At 49.1% G+C, this 21,703-nt stretch overlaps 1 protein-coding gene across 1 annotated transcript in view; it reads left to right on the forward strand.

Annotated features, from left to right (window-relative positions):
* Window positions 1-19,219, forward strand: part of SLC38A12 (solute carrier family 38 member 12) — a 598,547-nt gene extending 579,328 nt beyond the window's left edge. Inside the window, exon 10 of the mRNA XM_078654475.1 lies at window positions 15,951-19,219. Coding sequence (XP_078510601.1) covers window positions 15,951-16,711 — 761 coding nt within the window. The 3' untranslated portion in view covers window positions 16,712-19,219. The remainder of the gene's footprint in view (window positions 1-15,950) is intronic.
* The last annotated feature ends 2,484 nt before the right edge of the window (window positions 19,220-21,703 follow it).

Below are 21,703 nucleotides of genomic sequence, written 5' to 3' on the forward strand. Positions count from 1 at the left end.
TCAGGGGCGCAGATTCATGTTGGTGCATCAGGGGCAGATTCAGGAATGCAGATTCATGTTGGTGCATCTTTGGTACATTCAGGAACGCAGATTCATATCGGTGCATCTTTGGCACATTCATGTCGGTGCATAAGGGGCAGATTCAGGAACGCATATTCATGTCGGTGCATCAGGGCAGATTCAGGAGCGCAGATTCATGTTGGTGCATCAGGGCAGATTCAGGAACACAAATTCATGTTGGTGCATAAAGGGCAGATTCAAGAGTGCAGATTCATGTCGGTGCATCATTGGCAGATACAAGAGCGCAGATTCATGTTGGTGCATCAGGGGCCAATTCAGGAACGTAGATTCATGTCTGTGCATTAGGGGCAGATTCAGGAGCGCAGATTTGTGTCGGTACATCAGGGACAGATTCAGGAACGAAGATTCATGTTGGCGCGTCAGGGGCCGATTAAGGAGTGCAGGTTCATGTTGGTGCAAGATTGGCAGATTCAGGAGCGCAGATTCATGTTGGTGCCCCAGGGGCAGATTCAGGAACGCAGATTCATGTTGGTGCATCATTGGCAGATACAGGAGCGCAGATTCATGTCGGTGCATCAGGTGCAGATTCAGGAGCGCAGATTCATGTCGGTGCATCAGGGGCAGATTCAGGAGCGCAGATTCATGTCGGTGCATCAGGGGCAGATTCAGGAACGCAGATTCATGTTGGTGCATCATTGGCAGATTCAGGAGCGCAGATTCATGTCGGTGCATCAGGTGCAGATTCAGGAGTGCAGATTCAGGAACACAGATGCATGTCGGTGCATTAAGGGCAGATTCAGGAGCGCAGATTCATGTTGGTGCATAAGGGGCAGATTCAGGAACGCAGATTCATGTCGGTGCATCGGGGACAGATTCAGGAACGCAGATTCATGTCGGTGCATCAGAGGCAGATTCAGGAGCGCAGATTCATGTTGGTGCATAAGTGGCAGATTCAGGAACGCAGATTCATGTCGGTGCATAAGGGGCAGATTCAGGAACGCGGATTCTTGTTGGTGCATCAGGGGCAGATTCATGTTGGTGCATCAGGCACAGATTCAGCAGCGCAGATTCATGTTGGTGCATCAGGCGCTGATTCAGGAACGTAGATTCATGTCGGTGCATCAGGCGCTGATTCAGGAACGCAGATTCATGTCGGTGCATCAGGTGCAGATTCAGGATCGCAGATTCATGTTGGTGCATCAGGGGCTGATTCATTCAGGAGCGCAGATTTGTGTTGGTGCATCAGGTGCAGATTCAGGATCGCAGATTCATGTTGGTGCATCAGGGGCTGATTCATTCAGGAGCGCAGATTTGTGTTGGTGCATAAGGGGCAGATTCAGGAGTGCAGATTTGTGTCGGTACATCAGGGACAGATTCAGGAACGCAGATTCATGTTGGCACGTCAGTGGCCGATTCAGGAATGCAGATTCATGTTGGTGCATCATTGGCAGATGCAGGAGAGCAGATTCATGTCGGTGCATCAGGGGCAGAATCAGGAATGCAGATTCATGTTGGTGCATCATTGGCAGATTCAGGAGCGCAGATTCATGTCGGTGCATCAGGTGCAGATTCAGGAGCGCAGATTCATGTCGGTGCCTCAGGGGCAGATTCAGGAGCGCAGATTCATGTCGGTGCATCGGGCGCTGATTCAGGATCGCAGATTCATGTCGGTGCATCATTGGCAGATTCAGAAGCGCAGATTCATTTCAGTGCATCAGGTACAGATTCAGGAGCGCAGATTCAGGAACACAGATTCATGTCGGTGCAGAAAGGGCAGATTCAGGAGCGCAGATTCATGTTGGTGCATAAGGGGCAGATTCAGGAACGCAGATTCATGTTGGTGCATCAGGGGCAGATTCAGGAACGCAGATTCATGTTGGTGCATAAGGGTAGATTCAGGAATGCAGATTCATGTCGGTGCATCAGGGGCAGATTCATGTTGGTGCATCAGGCACAGATTCAGCAGCGCAGATTCATGTTGTTGCATCAGGCGCTGATTCAGGAACGTAGATTCATGTCGGTGCATCAGGCGCTGATTCAGGAACGCAGATTCATGTCGGTGCATCATTGGCAGATTCAGGAGCGCAGATTCATGTCAGTGCATCATTGGCACATTCAGGAGCGCAGATTCATGTCAGGAGTGCAGATTCATGTCGGTGCATCAGGGGCAGATTCAGGAACGCAGATTCATGTTGGTGCATCATTGGCAGATTCAGGAGCGCAGATTCATGTCGGTACATCAGGTGCAGATTCAGGAGCGCAGATTCATGTCGGTGCATCAGGGGCAGATTCAGGAACGCAGATTCATGTTGGTGCATCATTGGCAGATTCAGGAGCGCAGATTCATGTCAGTGCATCAGGTACAGATTCAGGAACACAGATTCATGTCGGTGCATGAAGGGCAGATTCAGGAGCGCAGATTCATGTTGGTGCATAAGGGGCATATTCAGGAACGCAGATTCATGTTGGTGCATGAGGGGCAGATTCAGGAGCGCAGATTCATGTTGGTGCATAAGGGGCAGATTCAGGAGCGCAGATTCATGTCAGGAGTGCAGATTAATGTTGGTGCATAAGGGGCAGATTCAGGAACGCAGATGCATGTCGGTGCATCAGGGGCAGATTCAGGAGCGCAGATTCATGTTGGGGCAGATTCAGGAACGCAGATTCTTGTCGGTGCATCAGGGGCAGATTCATGTTGGTGCATCAGGCACCGATTCAGCAGCGCAGATTCATGTTGGTGCATCAGGGGCTGATTCAGGAACGTAGATTCATGTCGGTGCATCAGGCGCTGATTCAGGAACGCAGATTCATGTCGGTGCATCATTGGCAGATTCAGGCGCGCAGATTCATGTCGGTGCATCATTGGCAGATTCACGAGCGCAGATTCATGTCAGGAGCGCAGATTCATGTTGGTGCATCAGGTGCAGATTCAGGATCGCAGATTCATGTTGGTGCATCAGGGGCAGATTCAGGAACGCAGATTCATGATGGTGCATTAGGGGCAGATTCAGGAACGCAGATTCATGTTGGTGCACCAGGGAAGATTCAGGAGCGCATATTCATGTTGGTGCATAAGGGGCAGATTCAGGAACGCAGATTCATGTTGGTGCATCAGGCACAGATTCAGGAGTGCAGATTCATGTTGGTGCATCAGGCACAGTTTCAGGAGCGCAGATTCATGTTGGTGCATCAGGCGCTGATTCAGGAACGCAGATTCATGTTGGTGCATCAGACACTGATTCAGGAACGTAGATTCATGTTGGTGCATCAGGCGCTGATTCAGGAATGCAGATTCATGTTGGTGCATCAGAGGCAGATTCAGGAGCGCAGATTCATGTCGGTGCATCAGGCGCTGATTCAGGATCGCAGATTCACGTCGGTGCATCAGGGGCAGATTCAGGGGCGCAGATTCATGTTGGTGCATCAGGGGCAGATTCAGGAACGCAGATTCATGTTGGTGAATCTTTGGCACATTCAGGAAAGCAGATTCATATCGGTGCATCTTTGGCACATTCATGTCGGTGCATAAGGGGCAGATTCAGGAACGCATATTCATGTCGGTGCATCAGGGCAGATTCAGGAGCGCAGATTCATGTTGGTGCATCAGGGCAGATTCAGGAACACAAATTCATGTTGGTGCATAAAGGGCAGATTCAAGAGTGCAGATTCATGTCGGTGCATCATTGGCAGATACAAGAGCGCAGATTCATGTTGGTGCATCAGGGGCCAATTCAGGAACGTAGATTCATGTCTGTGCATTAGGGGCAGATTCAGGAGCGCAGATTTGTGTAGGTGCATAATGGGCAGATTCAGGAGTGCAGATTTGTGTCGGTACATCAGGGACAGATTCAGGAACGAAGATTCATGTTGGCGCGTCAGGGGCCGATTCAGGAGTGCAGATTCATGTTGGTGCATGATTGGCAGATTCAGGAGCGTAGATTCATGTTGGTGCCTCAGGGGCAGATTCAGGAACGCAGATTCATGTTGGTGCATCATTGGCAGATACAGGAGCGCAGATTCATGTCGGTGCATCAGGTGCAGATTCAGGAGCGCAGATTCATGTCGGTGCATCAGGGGCAGATTCAGGAGCGCAGATTCACGTCGGTGCATCAGGGGCAGATTCAGGAGTGCAGATTCAGGAACACAGATGCATGTCGGTGCATTAAGGGCAGATTCAGGAGCGCAGATTCATGTTGGTGCATAAGGGGCAGATTCAGGAACGCAGATTCATGTCGGTGCATCGGGGGCAGATTCAGGAACACAGGTTCATGTCCGTGCATCAGGGGCAGATTCAGGAGCGCAGGTTCATGTCGGTGCATCAGGCACAGATTCAGGAGCGCAGATTTATGTCTGCGCATCATTGGTAGGTTCAGGAACGCAGATTCATGTCGGTGCATCATTGGCAGATTCAGGAGCGCAGATTCATGTTGGTGCATCATTGGCAGATTCATGTCGGTGCATCATTGGCAGATTCAAAAGCGCAGATTCATGACAGGAGAGCCGATTCTTGTTGGTGCATTAGGGGCAGATTCAGGAACGCAGATTCATGTCGGTGCATCATTGGCAGATTCAGGAGCGCAGATTCATGTCGGTGCATCAGGTGCAGATTCAGGAGTGCAGATTCATGTCGGTGCATCAGCCACTGATTCAGGAGCGCAGATTCATGTCGGTGCATCAGGGGCAGATTCAGAAGCGCAGGTTCATGTGGGTGCATCAGGGGTAGATTCAGGAGCGCAGGTTCATGTCGGTGCATCATTGGCAGATTCAGGAGCGCAGATTCATGTTGGTACATCATTGGCCGATTCAGGAGTGCAGATTCATGTCGGTGCATCATTGGCAGATTCAGGAGTGCAGATTCATGTCGGTGCATCATTGGCAGATTCAGGAGCGCAGATTCATGTCAGGAGAGCAGATTCATGTCGGTGCATCATTGACAGATTCAGGAGCGCAGATTCATGTTGGTGCATCAGATGCAGATTCAGGAAAGCAGATTCATGTCGGTGCATCATTGGCAGATTCAGGAGCGCAGATTCATGACAGGAGAGCAGATTCATGTTGGTGCATCGTTGGCAGATTCAGGAGCGCAGATTCATGTCGGTGCATCATTGGCAGATTCAGGAGCGCAGATTCATGTCTGTGCATCAGGTGCAGATTCAGGTGCGCAGATTCATGTCGGTGCATCAGAGGCAGATTCAGGAGCCCAGATTCATGTTGGTGAATAAGGGGCAGATTCAGGAACGTAGATTCATGTCGGTGCATCAGGGGCAGATTCAGGAACGCAGATTCATGTTGGTGCATCAGGCAGAGATTCAGGAGCGCAGATTCATGTTGGTGCATCAGGCAGAGATTCAGGAGCGCATATTCATGTCGGTGCATCAGGCGCAGATTCATGTTGGTGCATCAGGCGCTGATTCAGGAACGTAGATTCATGTTGGTGCATCAGGCGCGGATTCAGGAACGCAGATTCATGTCGGTGCATCAGAGGCAGATTCCGGAGCGCAGATTCATGTCGGTGCATCAGGGGCAGATTCAGGAGCTCAGAATTATGTTGGTGCATCAGGGGCAGACTCAGGAACGCAAATTCATGTCGGTGCATCAGGCGCAGAATCAGGAGCGCAGAATTATGTTGGTGCATCAGGGGCAGATTCAGGAACGCAGATTCATGCCGGTGCAACATTGGCAGATTAAGGAGCGCAGATTCATGTTGGTGCATCAGGGGCAGATTCATGTCTGTGCATCAGGGGCAGATTCAGGAGCGCAGATTCATGCTGGTGCATCAGGCATAGTTTCAGGAGCGCAGATTCAGGAGCGCAGATTCATGTCCGTGCATCAGGCACAGATTCAGGAGCGCAGATTCATGTTGGTGCATCATTGGCAGATTCAGCAATGCAGATTCATGTTGGTGCTTCAGGGGCAGATTCAGGAGCGCAGATTCAGGAACACAGATTCATGTCGGTGCATCAGGGGCAGATTCAGGAGCCCATATTCATGTCGGTGCATCAGGGGCAGATTCAGGAACGCAGATTCATGTCGGTGCATCAGGCACAGATTCAGGAGCGCAGATTCATGTTGGTGCATCAGGCACAGATTCATGTGGGTGCATCAGGCGCAGATTCAGAAGCGCAGATTCATGTTGGTGCATCAGGCGCAGATTTAGGAGCGCAGATTCATGTTGGTGCATCAGGCGCTGATTCAGGAACGTAGATTCATGTCGGTGCATCAGGCTCTGATTCAGGAGCGCAGATTCATGTCGGTGCATCAGAGGCAGATTCAGGAAAGCAAATTCATGTCGGTGCATCAGGCGCAGATTCAGGAGCGCAGATTTATGTCAGTGCATCAATGGCAGATTCAGGAACGCAGATTCATGTTGGTGCATCATTGGCAGATTCAGGAGCGCAGATTCATGCCGGTGCATCAGACGCAGATTCGGAAGCGCAGATTCATGTTGGTGCATCAGGCGCAGATTTAGGAGCGCAGATTCATGTTGGTGCATTAGGCGCTGATTCAGGAACGTAGATTCATGTTGGTGCATTATTGGCAGATTCAGGAGCGCAGATTCATGTTGGTGCATCAGGCGCTGATTCAGGAACGTAGATTCATGGCGGTGCATTATTGGCAGATTCAGGAGCGCAGATTCATGTCGGTGCATCAACACAGATTCAGGAGCACAGATTCATGTTGGTGCATCAGGCGCTGATTCAGGAGCACTGAGTTCGAGGCATGTGGGCTGCTAAATTCATATCTTTTGCATAGATCGCCGCCTAGTGTTGGGTCCGGATGATCGCACATTGTTGTCCTGGAAGAGTCTTCGAAGTATCCTGAGATAGGTGGCTCCTCCCCTGGACTACAGTGCGCATGGGCATCGGCTCCATCCCCAGATTGTTTTTTTCCGCCATTGGGTTCGGATGCGGTCTCGACGTCTCTCTGTCGAAACCGAGAAAACTTGCTTCTTTAAGGCCAAAAGGCCTTCGTTACCTACGTCGGTACTGTTTGTTTACGGTCTCGAGTTTCTCCCGTCTCTTTGAGGCGGAATCTGCGGAGTCGACTTACTCTTCGGACACCGAGGCCTTCTCATCGCAGCAAGACCACGACTTTTCAACATGGACCGGAGCCCGTTTAAGTACTGTCCCGTCTGTGGGTCCAAATACCCACATATCGACGTGCACCCGGTCTGCAATAAATGCCTCTCGCCGGACCATAACGAGGAGAACTGCATGGCCTGCTCCAAGTTCAGGTCAAAGAAAACGCTCAAGCTTCGGCGCGCGGTGCGCCTCGAGGCCCAGCGGGCGGCACCGGCACCCGATAACATCTTCGACGGCCCAGAAGAAGAGAGCTTAAGCCATCATCTTCAAATCTCACCACCGGCGACAGAGGTCGAGGCCGATCCCGGAGAAGACGACGGGGTCATGGTACAGGACCTTGAATACGTCGACGAGGTAGGGGACGACGAAGAAGTTTATGGGGCCGCGGAAGATAGCTCAGGGGATGAGCTATGCCCCGACAATTTTACTGATCAGGCTCAGGTCACGGGATCGCCACTCGGCCTTACCCAAGACCCGGCACCGCAAGCCACGGCCCCGCCTTCAGGCCCGGCCATGGCCATTCCTGCGGGGGCTATGCAGCCCGTACCGAAACTGAAACCAACGGTCTCGACTGCACCTAAAATGGCCGACGCCAAATCGAAACCGAAACTACCGGATTCGAGTGCAACTAAGATGGCGGACGTTCCATCTAAACCACCGAAGCCTGCTACCTCCTCGGCTCCGTCGACCTCCGGGCCACCGAAGTCGAAGAAGACTGTCGACTCAACAGTGCCAAAGGTATCGGCGGGGGATGCGTCCTCCAAGAAGGCCGTCCGTCAAGGGTCGACCGGAGCGGCGCAGGCGAAGTCTGCAAAAGTCGTCGACAAACACTCGGTGCTGACGGGGGCACCGTTAGACGGACGCATGGTCGAAGCGGAGTCTACAAAATCCCTCGGATCCAAGTGCGGAGGCTCGACTCATAAGTCCAAGGACTCCGTGTCTAAAGCTGCGGCATCGACGTCTAAGCCTCCAAAGGAGCCCCAGAAAGTCGGGGGCGGCGGCCCGTTGGCAGCCTCCTCGTCGGCGCCAGGTGCCTCAGCGAGTGGAGCATCCCAAATCGCTAGTTCATTGCAACGGATTCGTGAAAAGGCTAGTGCAACGTCGGCCTCCGCGCCGTCGCACCAGAAGTCGCTAGACGTGCCTGCCAAGCCTACTACCAAGCTCTTATACATCCTGCCGCCAAAGGAAGCCCCAAAGGCCTTTGCCACAAAAACGGCGCCAAAGGCTCTTCCACGTCGGGCGGCCTATCGGGTCGACAACACGACTCTGAAGACGAATCTGAGCGTTTTATCGACGCGGACACTGGCAAGTTGACCCTTTTTAAGCGGAAAATCACTTCCCAGCCGGTGGAATCCTATGTTATTCCACTAAAGAAGAAAAGGCCTACACAGGACATTCCTGCCCTGGTTGAACCTATCCAGCCTCCACCTAGGAGAAGTCCAACACCTTCCCCTGACCATTCTGGGGGAGAGGAAGAAGGACTAGATGACCAGTACAGTTTCCCCATCAATGACCCTGATTCACAGCAGGATTCCTATGATGACACCGGTGACCAGGGACACCAACCTGTGGGGCAAGACCCACAGCTTTTCAGTGCACGGGCATCCCCAACTGAGGATTCTGCAGGATTTCATGCACTAATTGAACGGGCAGCTGCTAATCATGACGTAGACATGCATGCTGACCCAGTGGAGGAAGATTTTCTATTTGACACTTTTTCTGTCTCTGAAAGAACAGTCAAGACACTTCCTATGCTGAAAGGGGTCCTTAAACATGCTGCAGAAATATTTAAGGAGCCTACCAGAGCGAGAGTGGTCAACCCACGCATCGAGAAGAAATACAGGCCGGCACCTGCAGACCCGGCATATATTCGGGGGCAGTTGCCTCTTGACTCTCTTGTGGTCGCAAATGCCCGCAAACGGGCGAACTCCCAAACGACTGGTGAAGCTCCTCCCCCAGACAAGGAGTCTAAAGTGCTTGAGGCATGGGGCAAAAGAATAGCTGCGCAGGCTGCCAATTTCTGGCGTATAGCGAACACACAAGCGCTATTGGCACGTTATGATAGGGCGCATTACGACACCCTAGAGCAACTTTTACAACACCTGCCTACGCAGTTTCAAGAGGGTACCAAACTGCTCATAGAAGAGGGAAAACTCATCTCCAACGCAGCAATAAAGTGTGCACTTGATGCCGCAGACACAGCAGCTAGGGCTATTAACACTAGCGTCCTGCTAAGACGACAAGCGTGGCTACGCATATCAGGGTTTAAACCGGACATTCAAACGACCATACTCAACCAGCCCGTCAATCCAGATAGACTGTTTGGTCCTGATGTTGACACCACCCTCGAAAAGATTAAGAAAGACAACGAAACAGCTAAATCTATGGGGGCCCTTCAGTCACAACAATTCCGGGGCAACACTTTTCGTCGCTCAGGTGCACGTGGGGTTACCCGAGGACAGATGGGTCAACAATCACAGTTCACTAGAGGTGGCGCACAGTCCTCGTACCCCAAGCAGAATAAAGGGGGTTATCGAGGAAACAGCACCAGAGGACGTGGCAGAGGTAACAACAACTCCCGTTCCTCTGCCACTAACAAACAGTGACTCTCTGTCACTGCCCCCCGACCATTTAACACCTGTCGGGGGGAGACTCCAGCAGTTCCTGCCAGTCTGGAAAAACATCACCACAGACAGGTGGGTAAGACAACTTGTCCAGTACGGTTATGGTCTAGAGTTGACGTCCACTCCACCCAACATTCCACCAAGGCAACGACCTATGTCCGCAGAGCACTTGCACTTATTGCAGCAAGAAGTAGTGGTGATGCTGCAAAAAGGCGCAATCGAGCTCGTGCCAGTGGAGGAGGAAGGCACAGGGGTCTATTCCCTGTACTTCCTTATTCCAAAGAAAGACGGATCCCTCAGACCCATTCTGGATCTGCGCCCCCTCAACCTGTATATACTGTCAGAACATTTCCATATGCTTACACTGCAACAGATTCTTCCCTTGCTGAACCAAGGGGACTTCCTAGCAACCTTAGACCTCAAGGATGCTTATTTCCACATACCACTACACCCGTCCCCCAGAAAGTATCTCAGGTTCACTATCCAAGGCAGGCATTATCAGTTCAAAGTCTTACCCTTCGGAGTGACCACCGCCCCCAGAGTGTTTACCAAGTGTCTGGCGACGGTAGCGGCGCACCTCAGGAGGTAGAACATACATGTCTACCCCTACCTAGACGACTGGCTCATTCAAGCAAAGTCGGACCAACAGTGCGCCGCGGACATGTCGACCACCATTCACCTCCTTCACAATCTGGGGTTCTCGTTGAATTACCCAAAGTCGCACCTTCAACCAGCACATGTGCGACAGTTTCTGGGTGCAACAATAAATACCCTGACTGCGATGGCTCAGCCAAACAAGGTCAGAATAGACAGCATACAGTCTCTAATCCAAAAGTTCAGACCGCAACACTCGCTTCCTGCGCGAGTGTTCATGCAGTTGATAGGCATGATGGCCTCCTGCATCTTCATAGTCCCTCACGCACGGTTGCATATGCGTCCGCTACAGGAGTGCTTAGCAAATCAGTGGACACAGGCTCGGGGACAATTGACGGACCTAGTGTTGGTTACCGGTCGGGCGTACAACTCTCTGCATTGGTGGAATCCACACAACCTTTGCAAGGGCCGACCGTTCCAGGAGCCAGTGCCACAGATTATCCTAACAACGGACACATCTCTCCAGGGATGGGGAGCTCATGTGCTCACTTACACAGTGCAGGGACTATGGACGACGCAGCAACAGAAGATGCACATCAACTATTTAGAACTGATGGCAATCTTCATGGCGCTCAAGTCCTTCAATGTACATCTGTGCAACAAGGTAGTGTTAGTCCGGACGGACAACATGACAGCGATGTACTACATTCAAACACAGGGAGGCACCCACTCGCCACAGCGGTCTCATCTGGCTCAGAGCATGTGGAAGTGGGCCATTCAGAGGAACATTTTCCTCATGGCAGAACACCTCCCGGGCAGGGACAATCAGATGGCGGATCTGCTCAGCAGATACAGCCATCAAATGCACGAGTGGGAGTTACATCCATCAGTACTCCGCCCGTACTTCCAGCAGTGGGGTCATCCGGAGATAGACCTGTTTGCCACAAGCGAAAACGCAAAATGCCAACACTTTGCCGCCAGGTTCCCTCATCCACAGTCGCAGGGGAATGCGATATGGATGAACTGGTCAGGCAAATTTGCGTACGCTTTTCCACCAGCACCTCTAATACCGCTGGTGGCGAGAAAGCTCAGGCAGCACTCGATGACACTCATCCTAGTTGCTCCAACGTGGGCACGCCAACCATGGTACACCACGTTTCTAGAACTCTCAGTGGTGCCGCATCAAAGGCTGCGACTAACACCCAGGCTCTTGACGCAGAACCATGGAGACATTCAGCATCCAGATCCGCAACAGCTCAACCTGGCGATCTGGCTCCTGAAGTCCTAGAGTTTGGCTACCTTCACCTACCTCCAGAATGCATGGACATCATCAAGGGGGCAAGGAAGCCCACTACCAGAGCATGCTATGCTGCTAAATGGAAGCGTTTCGTCCTTCACTGTACGGCCAATAACATAAACCCGCTAGATGCATCTATCCCTAACATCATTTGCTATCTGTTACATCTTTACAAGTGTAATCTAGCGTACACTTCCATTCGGATCCATCTATCCGCCATAGCAGCTTATCTTCAGAACAGGCAACATCTCTCTGTCTTCAGAGTGCCTGCCATTAAAGCCTTCCTTGAAGGTCTGAAACGAGTCATTCCACCAAGAACACCGCCAGCTCCGGTGTGGAACCTCAATGTGGTACTCACCAGGCTGATGGGACCACCTTTTGAGCCACTGCACTCGTGTGAACTCCAGTTCCTAACATGGAAAGTGGCTTTCCTTATTGCTATTACGTCACTAAGACGTGTCAGTGAGCTGCAAGCGCTCACAATACAAGAGCCGTTCATACAAATTCATCCAAATAGGGTGGTACTACGCACTAACCCCAAATTCCTTCCGAAGGTGGTGTCACAGTTTCATCTCAACCAAACTATTGACCTACCCGCATTCTTCCAAAACCCGCAAACGGTGGCGGAAAGAATGCTCCATACTTTGGACGGTAGGAGGGCGTTGATGTACTATATTGACAGGACACAACACTTTAGGAAAACAAAACAACTTTTTGTTGCCTTCTTGCCACAGCACAAAGGCAACCCTATTTCCAAAGCAGGAATAGCCAGGTGGATTGTTAAGTGCATCCAAATCTGTTATCAAAAAGCTAAACGTACCTTAACAATACCCCCAAGGGCGCACTCCACACGCAAACTGGGGGCATCCATGGCTTTCCTGGGGAACATTCCTTTGGAAGACATTTGCAGAGCAGCCACATGGGTTACACCGCATACCTTTACAAAACACTACTGTGTTGATGTGCATTCCAAGCAGCAGGCAGCTGTAGGACAGGCTGTTCTCAAGACACTTTTCAGGTTTCTGCAGCTGGCACGGGCAACCGCCGCTAATGGAGGGACTGCTATATATTCTATGCAAAAGATATGAATTTAGCAGCCCACATGCCTCGAACTGAATATGCTACTTACCAGTATGCATCTGTTCTTGGCATGTAGGGCTGCTAACATTCATATCGCCCACCCTCCTCCCCGGTGCCCGTCGCAGCGGCAGATATACTCTTGCATTCAATCAATAGCATGGACATCCTTTACACTTTTCACTCCATCTCTGCCACAATGGCTAAAAACAATCTGGGGATGGAGCCGATGCCCATGCGCACTGTAGTCCAGGGGAGGAGCCACCTATCTCAGGATACTTCGAAGACTCTTCCAGGACAACAATGTGCGATCATCCGGACCCAACACTAGGCGGCGATCTATGCAAAAGATATGAATGTTAGCAGCCCTACATGCCAAGAACAGATGCATACTGGTAAGTAGCATATTCATTCATGTCGGTGCATCAGGGCAGATTCAGGAGCGCAGATGCATGTCGGTGCATCGGGGCAGATTCAGGAACACAGATTCATGTCGGTGCATAAAGGGCAGATTCATGAGTGCAGATTCATGTCTGCATCAGGGGCAGATTCAGGAGCGCAGATTCATGTTGGTGCATCAGGCACAGATTCGGAGCGCAGATTCATGTTGGTGCATCAGGCACAGATTCAGGAGCGCAGATTCATGTCGATGCATCAGGGCAGATTCAGGAGCGCAGATTCATGTCGGTGCATCAGGCACAGATTCAGGAGCGCAGATTCATGTCGGTGCATCAGGCACAGATTCAGGAGCGCAAATTCATGTCGGTGCAAACCAGGGCAGATTCAGGAGCGCAGGTTCATGTCGGTGCATCATTGGCAGATTCAGGAGCGCAGATTCGTGTTGGTGAATCAGGGGCAGATTCAGGAGTGCAGATTCATGTCGATGCATCAGGGCAGGTTCAGGAGCGCAGATTCATGTCGGTGCATCAGGCACAGATTCAGGAGCGCAGATTCATGTCGGTGCATCAGGGTCAGATTCAGGAGCGCAGGTTCATGTCGGTGCATCATTGGCAGATTCAGTAGCGCAGATTCGTGTTGGTGCATCAGGCACAGATTCAGGAGCGCAGATTCTAATCGATGCATCAGGGCAGATTCAGGAGCGCAGATTCATGTCGGTGCATCAGGCACAGATTCAGGAGCGCAGATTCATGTCGGTGCATCAGGCACAGATTCAGGTGCGCAGATTCATGTCGGTGCATCAGGGGCAGATTCAGGAGCGCAGGTTCATGTCGGTGCATCATTGTCAGATTCAGGAGCTCAGATTCGTGTTGGTGCATCAGGGGCAGATTCAGGAGTGCAGATTCACGTTGGTGCATCAGGCACAGATTCAGGAGCGCAGGTTCATGTCGGTGCATCAGGGCTGATTCAGGAGCGCCGATTCATGTCGGTGCATCAGGCACAGATTCAGGAGCGCAGATTCATGTGGGTGCATCAGGGGCAGATTCAGGAGCGCAGGTTCATGTCGGTGCATCATTGGCAGATTCAGGAGCGCAGATTCATGTTGGTGCATCATTGGCAGATTCAGCAGCGCAGGTTCATGTCGGTGCATCAGGGGCAGATTCAGGAGCCCAGATTCATGTTGGTGCATAAGGGGCAGCTTCAAGAATGCAGATTCATGTCGGTGCATCATTTGCAGATTCAGGAGCGCAGATTCATGTTGGTGCATCGGGGGCAGATTCAGGAGCGCAGATTCATGTTGGTGCATCAGGCACAGATTCAGGAACGCAGATTCATGTCGGTGCATCAGGCACAGATTCAGGAACGCAAATTCATGTCGGTGTATCCGGGGCAGATTCAGGAGCGCAGATTCATGTCGGTGCATCGGGGGCAGATTCAGGAGCGCAGATTCATGTCGGTGCATCAGGCGCTGATTCAGGAACACAGATTTGAGTCGGAAATGTGACCACAAACTGCACGCCTCCCGTTGTGCCCGTCTAGTTGGTCTTACCACAGTAAACTCTGGCAGGTTAATATATAGAGGAAGTGTGATGCCTTCCACGGCAAGGATCCTACAATATAAATTTACTCGATGAGGCAACATTTTGTTGTTCTCGATGACGTACTTCCGGGCGTGAAGGTCCATTAGCATGACGTAAGTTTCAGTTATTAGGAGTGGAACATTGAAGTAAAGGGATACTATGCACAAGACATGCGATTTTTGTTACTTTCCATCTCTATAGTAGCGCTTCAACTCCTACAGGAAAGGGTTTAAAGGAAGCTGCAGTTTGTAAATAACTAGAAATCCTCTTGCAGATTGAATTCTGCTGATGGAGTCCCACGAGTACAATAATATCTTCCTCTTACAAAGGGCACTTGCTCATACTGGCTGTCTTTGTTGCTAAATAAATTTGGCCCTGTCTAGTTTCCTACGGCTATTCAGAGAACAAAATTTAAAAAATTCATTCCACTGAAGTAGAGAAGACTCTATTTAAGCCATCACTCAGCGTCTGTGGGTCAGTTAATTCAATATCCAGTCCAGGTTGTATGAAAATCAAATTAGAAGACAGTCATAGTATAAGGAAAAATGGCCAAGTAAATCTGTTTTGCTGTTTCATGAGTGATGGATTTTTTGCATCACTAATAACATGATTGATGAACCTCCTTCTGACGACTCGCCCAGATTGCTGTATTTAGACAGGTGACAATCAGCGCCATACTTGATTCACTCACTGCTGCTGCAGCTCACAACCGTTCTCTAGTGCCCACTGCAGAGAAAGGCTGGGAAGACTCCCTTCTGGTCGTCAGAGCTCCACTGCGTACGATGTGCTCCTTCGAAGGAGTATGCATTTGAAATCTCTCACACAGACATAAGAGGTGGGATAGTCAGCCCCTTGAACCATTCACTTATAACACAACACAGTTATTACCATGGGAGTGGCACGGAGGTACTCTTGAAATCCTCAGCACTGTTCCCTCTGAGCATTCCCAGTGCATGCGATTGGCCAAATGTAGCCAACTTGTCTCAAATTCTTGATTAGAAGTTTTTGTGAGTATGCATGTTATGATCACATGTCAGTGCATGAGTATGTTGTGTTATGGGTGGCTAAGCTACCCTGAGAGTAGTGACTATTTAAGGTTATAAAACACTTATGTTGATAATCTACTATTTAGCTGTTCTATGTTAGTTTTGTTTCTTTTAACAGAAAACGTATGTCGACACTGTCGACCCAGAATATGTTTATGTTCTATTGTTACACTAAGCTGTTGTGCCCTGTAGAGCCTTAAACTTTGCTAACATAACTTTTCTTTTTTTAGCTTTCATCATTATGATCATCCTGGCTCTCATCCGAATCAGCAAGGGACAGGGACAAGGCCATCCTCCAATTGCCCAGTTTTCAGGGGTTCGGAACCTCTTCGGGGTGTGCGTCTATTCCTTCATGTGCCAGCACTCATTGCCATCCCTCATCACCCCCATCTCCAGCAAGAAGCATCTGACACGCCTGGTGCTACTGGACTACATCCTGATTCTTGCATTTTACAGCCTTCTCTCCTTCACTGCCATCTTTTGTTTCCGCAACGATATCCTGATGGACATGTACACACTCAACTTCACCAGCTGTGACATCATCAGCGTCTCCTTCATCCGATACTTCTTGGGACTCTTTCCCGTCTTCACCATCAGCACCAACTTTCCCATCATTGCAGTGACACTGCGCAACAACTGGAAGACTCTCTTCCACCGGGAAGGGGGCACGTACCCTTGGGTGGTGGATAGAGTAGTATTCCCACTCATCACCTTGGTGCCACCAGTCCTGGTGGCTTTCTGCACTCATGACTTGGAATCCCTGGTGGGCATCACTGGGGCTTATGCTGGCAATGGCATCCAGTACATTATCCCTGCATTCCTGGTCTACTGCAGCCGCAAGGACATGAAGCTGATATTCAGCGACCGTGTAGTCAACAAGCACCAGTCACCTTTTCGGCACACCTTCTGGGTCTGGTTTGTGCTTGTTTGGGCTCTTTCCTGTTTAATATTTGTTACAGCAAATATAATCCTGAGTGAGACCAAGCAATAACACAGTGTAATAGTACTTGAACTCTTGAATTCAGACGTCACATTCGTTGCTGGGTTTTGAGGTCTACTAACACTGAACCCTTCTCTCCTGCTGTTAACTGCCATGGGCATGGTTTGGTCAGGAGAACGCTTACTGCCTGGCCTTCCTCTAGAAGATGCTTCAATTCACTGGTTAGGCCTCTCCGTCCTGTCTTCCATGCAGAGTGTGCCCAGCTAGTTGCAGAATCGCCAGTGTTGTCTGGTTCAGTGATAGGGCAGTGAGCTGGCTCATTTGCCCTCTTAGCCTTACGTGAGCTGCTTCCACTCTGGTGAAATCCAAGCACATGTTCTTCTCACTGAGGGAATCCAGCTGTTGGGAGTGGATCCGGCTAGCTCTCCAAAAGAGAGGCTGCACTTAGGCTCCATGACCTGCTCATATCCTGGCTAAAAGTGTCCGCGCCCCAGTTGTGTTATGCGTGATTGCTGCTCTGCCTTCTGACCCATGTGTATCCTGAATACTGTACCTTATCTGAGATTACAGAACAGCTGACATGTAAGCACTTTAACCAAAGCAGTACTCTCCCTCCTCTTCCTCAGTGTCACTCACAAACCTCTTCCTTTTCTTGCACTTTTGTCATTTCTGCCGCACAAGTTGCTTTCTCTTTATCCATTCTGAAGCACATTCCGTGTATTGTTCTCGGTCAAGAACGCTTTTTATGCATGTGAGTTCACTCTAGAGTGGATCCGGAGCTGAATGACAGTATGAAATTGGTTCAGCTCCATTCTTTCAATGAACATGGCAGGCTTCTTTATTCTAGCAAATGGTGTCCTTTTACCTTGGGCATCTCACTGTTGAAATGAAAGTCGGAGATACTATTTTACTCCTCCCCTAAGTGGCTGTATGAAGCGAGCAGATACCAATTGTGTGCATTTTCAAGAGTCATGGTTCCACTGTACACATTACCACATTCCTTGTGTACCATTTACATGTTTCAAATTGAAATGAAGATCGATTGTCCTGTGTTCCTGCTAGTGAGGTATAGGATGCCGACTCTTCCTGTTCTCATGTCCTGGGCCTAGGCATTTTCTGTGGGGTATTTCCTGAGTGTCTGGCCCTTCCCATTAGAACTATTTTATTACCTCTACTCTTTGACCATGATACCTAAGATTTGTTTTTTACTGTTTGTCTCCCAGTCCATGTACCATTATTGACTCCTCTGTGTTTGTAATCCCATCACAATTTGAGCCTTTAGCGCTTGGTGGAATAGATTGGTAATTTTATATTTGTACTTCCCTTGCCTCTGTCATGGGCTCCCTTCATCAGTTTGTTTATCTTATGTTTGTTGTGTTTGTTCTTGTTGGTCTTTGCCTGTCTGTGGCTTGAGCTACACCACCTCTAACTTAATCTGTTTGATTTTCCCCTTGTGTGTTGCTCTCCCCCTCCCGTCTGGTAGTGCATTGTCGACTTCTCCAACTAGTTCTGTTTAGCGCTACCCGTATTACAATAAATACAATGGTATCCCTGCTCTCTGGCGCTGTTTTAAGCTTCTGCTTTTCTTCGCTTTAACTTTCCTTCTTTTGTTGAGGCCTGGACTATTCTTGTGCTCCGCTTGTTTGTAAACCAGTTTTGACTCGCCCCATTTATGAAGCCGTTCCTTGGGCTGCTCTTTCCTACTATCACCATTGGCTTCGTCTGGCTGTGATCCTATTTTCGGTTCCACATGTCCATCCATGGCTTTAACTTGAAACCGCCCTGCCGTGACACTATCTCAAACTCCCCCCTGTGTGCTGCACTTTAATGGAGTGTTGTCTGTGGCTCTGCCCTGGGGCTCAGTGTCTTGAATCTGTTTTTGCCTCTTCTCACCTGTGGTTCTCTCTTGATCTACTACCCCTTGGCAGCTTCTCCTTCGCCTAGGGGTCTCTCCGACTTGATCTGTGTTGTCCCTCCCTATCTTTGTGTGTTTTGGACTCCTCTATGGCTGTCTTGGGCTCCTGCTGTCTGTGACTCTCTTTTTTGTATCTTTCCTTGCGGTTCTTTCTTGGACGCCCCTTTCTTGAATATCCTCGCCTTGTGTACCCTTTATATTTAGTGCTATTTTTGGTTTTCTCTGGCCATTTTATTATGTGAACCCTATTTGTGTATCCAGAGTAGACTCTCTCTTTCTATGGTGATTATGATATTTTCCAGGCTGCACATCTTGGCTGCTTTCTTCTGGCTCTACTTTATTTGTCACTTTTATTTTTGTCTTTCTTTATTTTAGTTCTTCTTAGCTCAGACTCCCTGTTCCTCCCTATTTGTCTACATTTCATGAAGTCCTATTGACTATTTTTCTGCCTCGCCCTGCCTGTGACTTCATCTGTGCTCTCCTTTGACAATCATCACTTCAAATTTTCTTAGTGTGGCACAAGATTGGTATAGAGTGGGCGAAATAATCAAATGCCGATCCATGACATTACCTTGGTGAAAATAGAAAAGCGTTTTTATTTGTATTGATGATTTGACTGAATAAAACTGCCTCTTATACTGCGACTGATCATATTTTGTATTTTTGGCACTTCACAAAGGAACTTCTCAGGTACAAGCAAAGCTGTTTTTATGACTTAATTTCTACTTTTATAATTTCTATCTTAGCTTCTACCATACTTCATAAATATTTGGTACAATCGCATGTAGCTCCATGGTTCAACACTGAACTCAAAACAAAAACAATGAAGGAGGTAAATCGCAGATCGAACTAACCTGGAGGAAGCATCAATAACATACAAAAACGCCTATTGATGCTCAATTAGAGCTTACAGGTAAGCCATCCAAAAACCAAAAATGTGTTATTGGGCTGATAAACTGCTGCTGCTCAGTGTCACCTCAGAACTCTCTATAAGTTTGTCTTTAAAGCATCCTCGTTATTGCGATGTTATTAGGGTACAACGCCGCCTCCCCAACTTTGTCAGTCCATGAGTCTCTTCTTTTTGTAAAAGATACTTAAGATAAGGCATGGGTTACCTGCATTTGCTGAAAGGCCACCTGCTACGCCAGCTAAGTGTAAGATCTACTGCCCCCTTCTGTTTACACGCCACATCTCGAGGTCAGATTGAAACCATCTTCCTTTCGTTAAACATACCCTCTAAGAACCAGCTCCAGCATGGCTACATGAACAATTTGCGCCAGTTGTCATCCTTACATGCTTACTCCTCAACCTTTCAATTCACATTGGGGTTGTCTCTAAAGAAGGGTTGGTATTTCTACTAAGAAAAACGACTCCAGCGTGCTTTCTAATTACATACCTGTAACCAACCTGCCGGCCCTATCTAATATCTCTTAAATAACAATAGCCTCCCAATTGCATTGCCTTCTTGACACTGCTAACTCTTTCTCATATCTCTCTCGATATTCAGACCCCCAAACCAACAGGCCTGAGACTGGCCTGCTGGAATGCGTGGACTATTCCCCGAGGTTTGCAGATCAGCAGAAGAGGGAGCCTATCAGTAATGTTTGACATTGTCTGTGGCCTTTGAAGCAGTTGTTTACAGGGGTGGTTCCTCCCATAGGGCGGAGGAGCGCCGCCCTGCTTGCTGAGAGCGCAGCAGCAAATGTAAATTAATAAAATGGTATTTACCATTTTATCATAAAGTGCTGTGTTGTGCCGTGCGCCTGCTGTTCTAAGCGAGTGTGAGCCAGGGAGGGCGGGGACAATTTCTGTGATGATTGGCAGCAGGGAATCAGGGACAACTAAAGCGTAAAGTGCGGAGGACCAATGTCGGGTTGGCCGGCTCTCCTTTGACGGACAGCCAACATGCGCACTTCAGCCCGTACCAATCTGAACTGTTTAAAACAGCCCAGTGGATTGCAGGCACAGGCTCCATGTCTGCAAAGGAGTGCTGGGTAAACCTGACCAAACCAATCCTGGCGCTTCTCTGACACAAGCTCTAGGATTGGTTAGTTTGTTTGTTTAAGCTCCAGTTCATGCGGCCATTATTCTTTGAGCTCTCTAGCGGAGACTGAAGACCCTGCAAGTTCCTCTCAGTGCCAGTGTACAGCGTCTACAACTGCTGTCAGGTAAGCTGCACATTACACACATTCTTTGGAGCTGTAAATAGTACAGAAAAGAGAATTATACTTTTTAGGCCGAGCATTCGAAACCTCCTGTATATACTTTAGTATATGCTTATATGTGTATGTTTTTAGTGGACTCTGGAGATCAGCCCTAGGACTTGTCTGCTTCCGCTCAGGGACTTTTTGTTCTGTTCAACTGTCTCTATTTAACTGTTTTGATAGAAAATTACCAGTAGAGGTCAATAAAATACATACCAGACTTGCTTTCTGCTTGTTCAACTGCCGCTGTTTAACTGTCTTGATAGAAAACGACCAGTAAAGGTCAGTAAAATACCAGAATTGCTTTCAGCTGAGGGACTTTCTGTTTTTTTATTTTTCTGGTAGCTGCCTCTATTTAACTTTCTTGATAGAAAACGACCAGCAGAGGTCAGTAAAATACCAGAATCACTTTAGCATTCTCTGGAGTCCAGTCCATAGAAACGGTCTTCCACAAGCACCCATAGACAATAATATGTTTTTCAAATCTTGTATTTTTAGTGATAAAGACCATGGAAGGCCCTGATTTTATATTAAAAACAGAGCTTTGGACTATACCATTTCCCACTGAAAGGCAATATTTCTTTCCATGTGTTCCCATACCTGGTGTGTCACGCAGTTTTGTGCTTACTTTCCCTCCATGTTAAAGAACAGTAGATGTTTCAGCACTCAGGCTAATGTGCTGCATAGCTAAATACATATAAGGTCCCAAAGGCGAGACCGAGTGCATTGCAAATTCTTGTTTTATGTTACACCCACAATGTTGCATCCATGTATTTTACAGTCTTTGCAATCAATCGCTGATAAGAGGAATAGAGCAGGCTCATTCTGTTCTATAGGGCCCTCATGCACACTGTCACACAACGCTTCACATATGCACACACCCGGACTGGGCATGCACTGCAAATGCCCATGCCCACCGGCAGT

This window comes from Lissotriton helveticus, chromosome 7 (genome assembly GCF_964261635.1).
Source record: "Lissotriton helveticus chromosome 7, aLisHel1.1, whole genome shotgun sequence".
NCBI classification, from domain to species: Eukaryota; Metazoa; Chordata; class Amphibia; order Caudata; family Salamandridae; genus Lissotriton; species Lissotriton helveticus.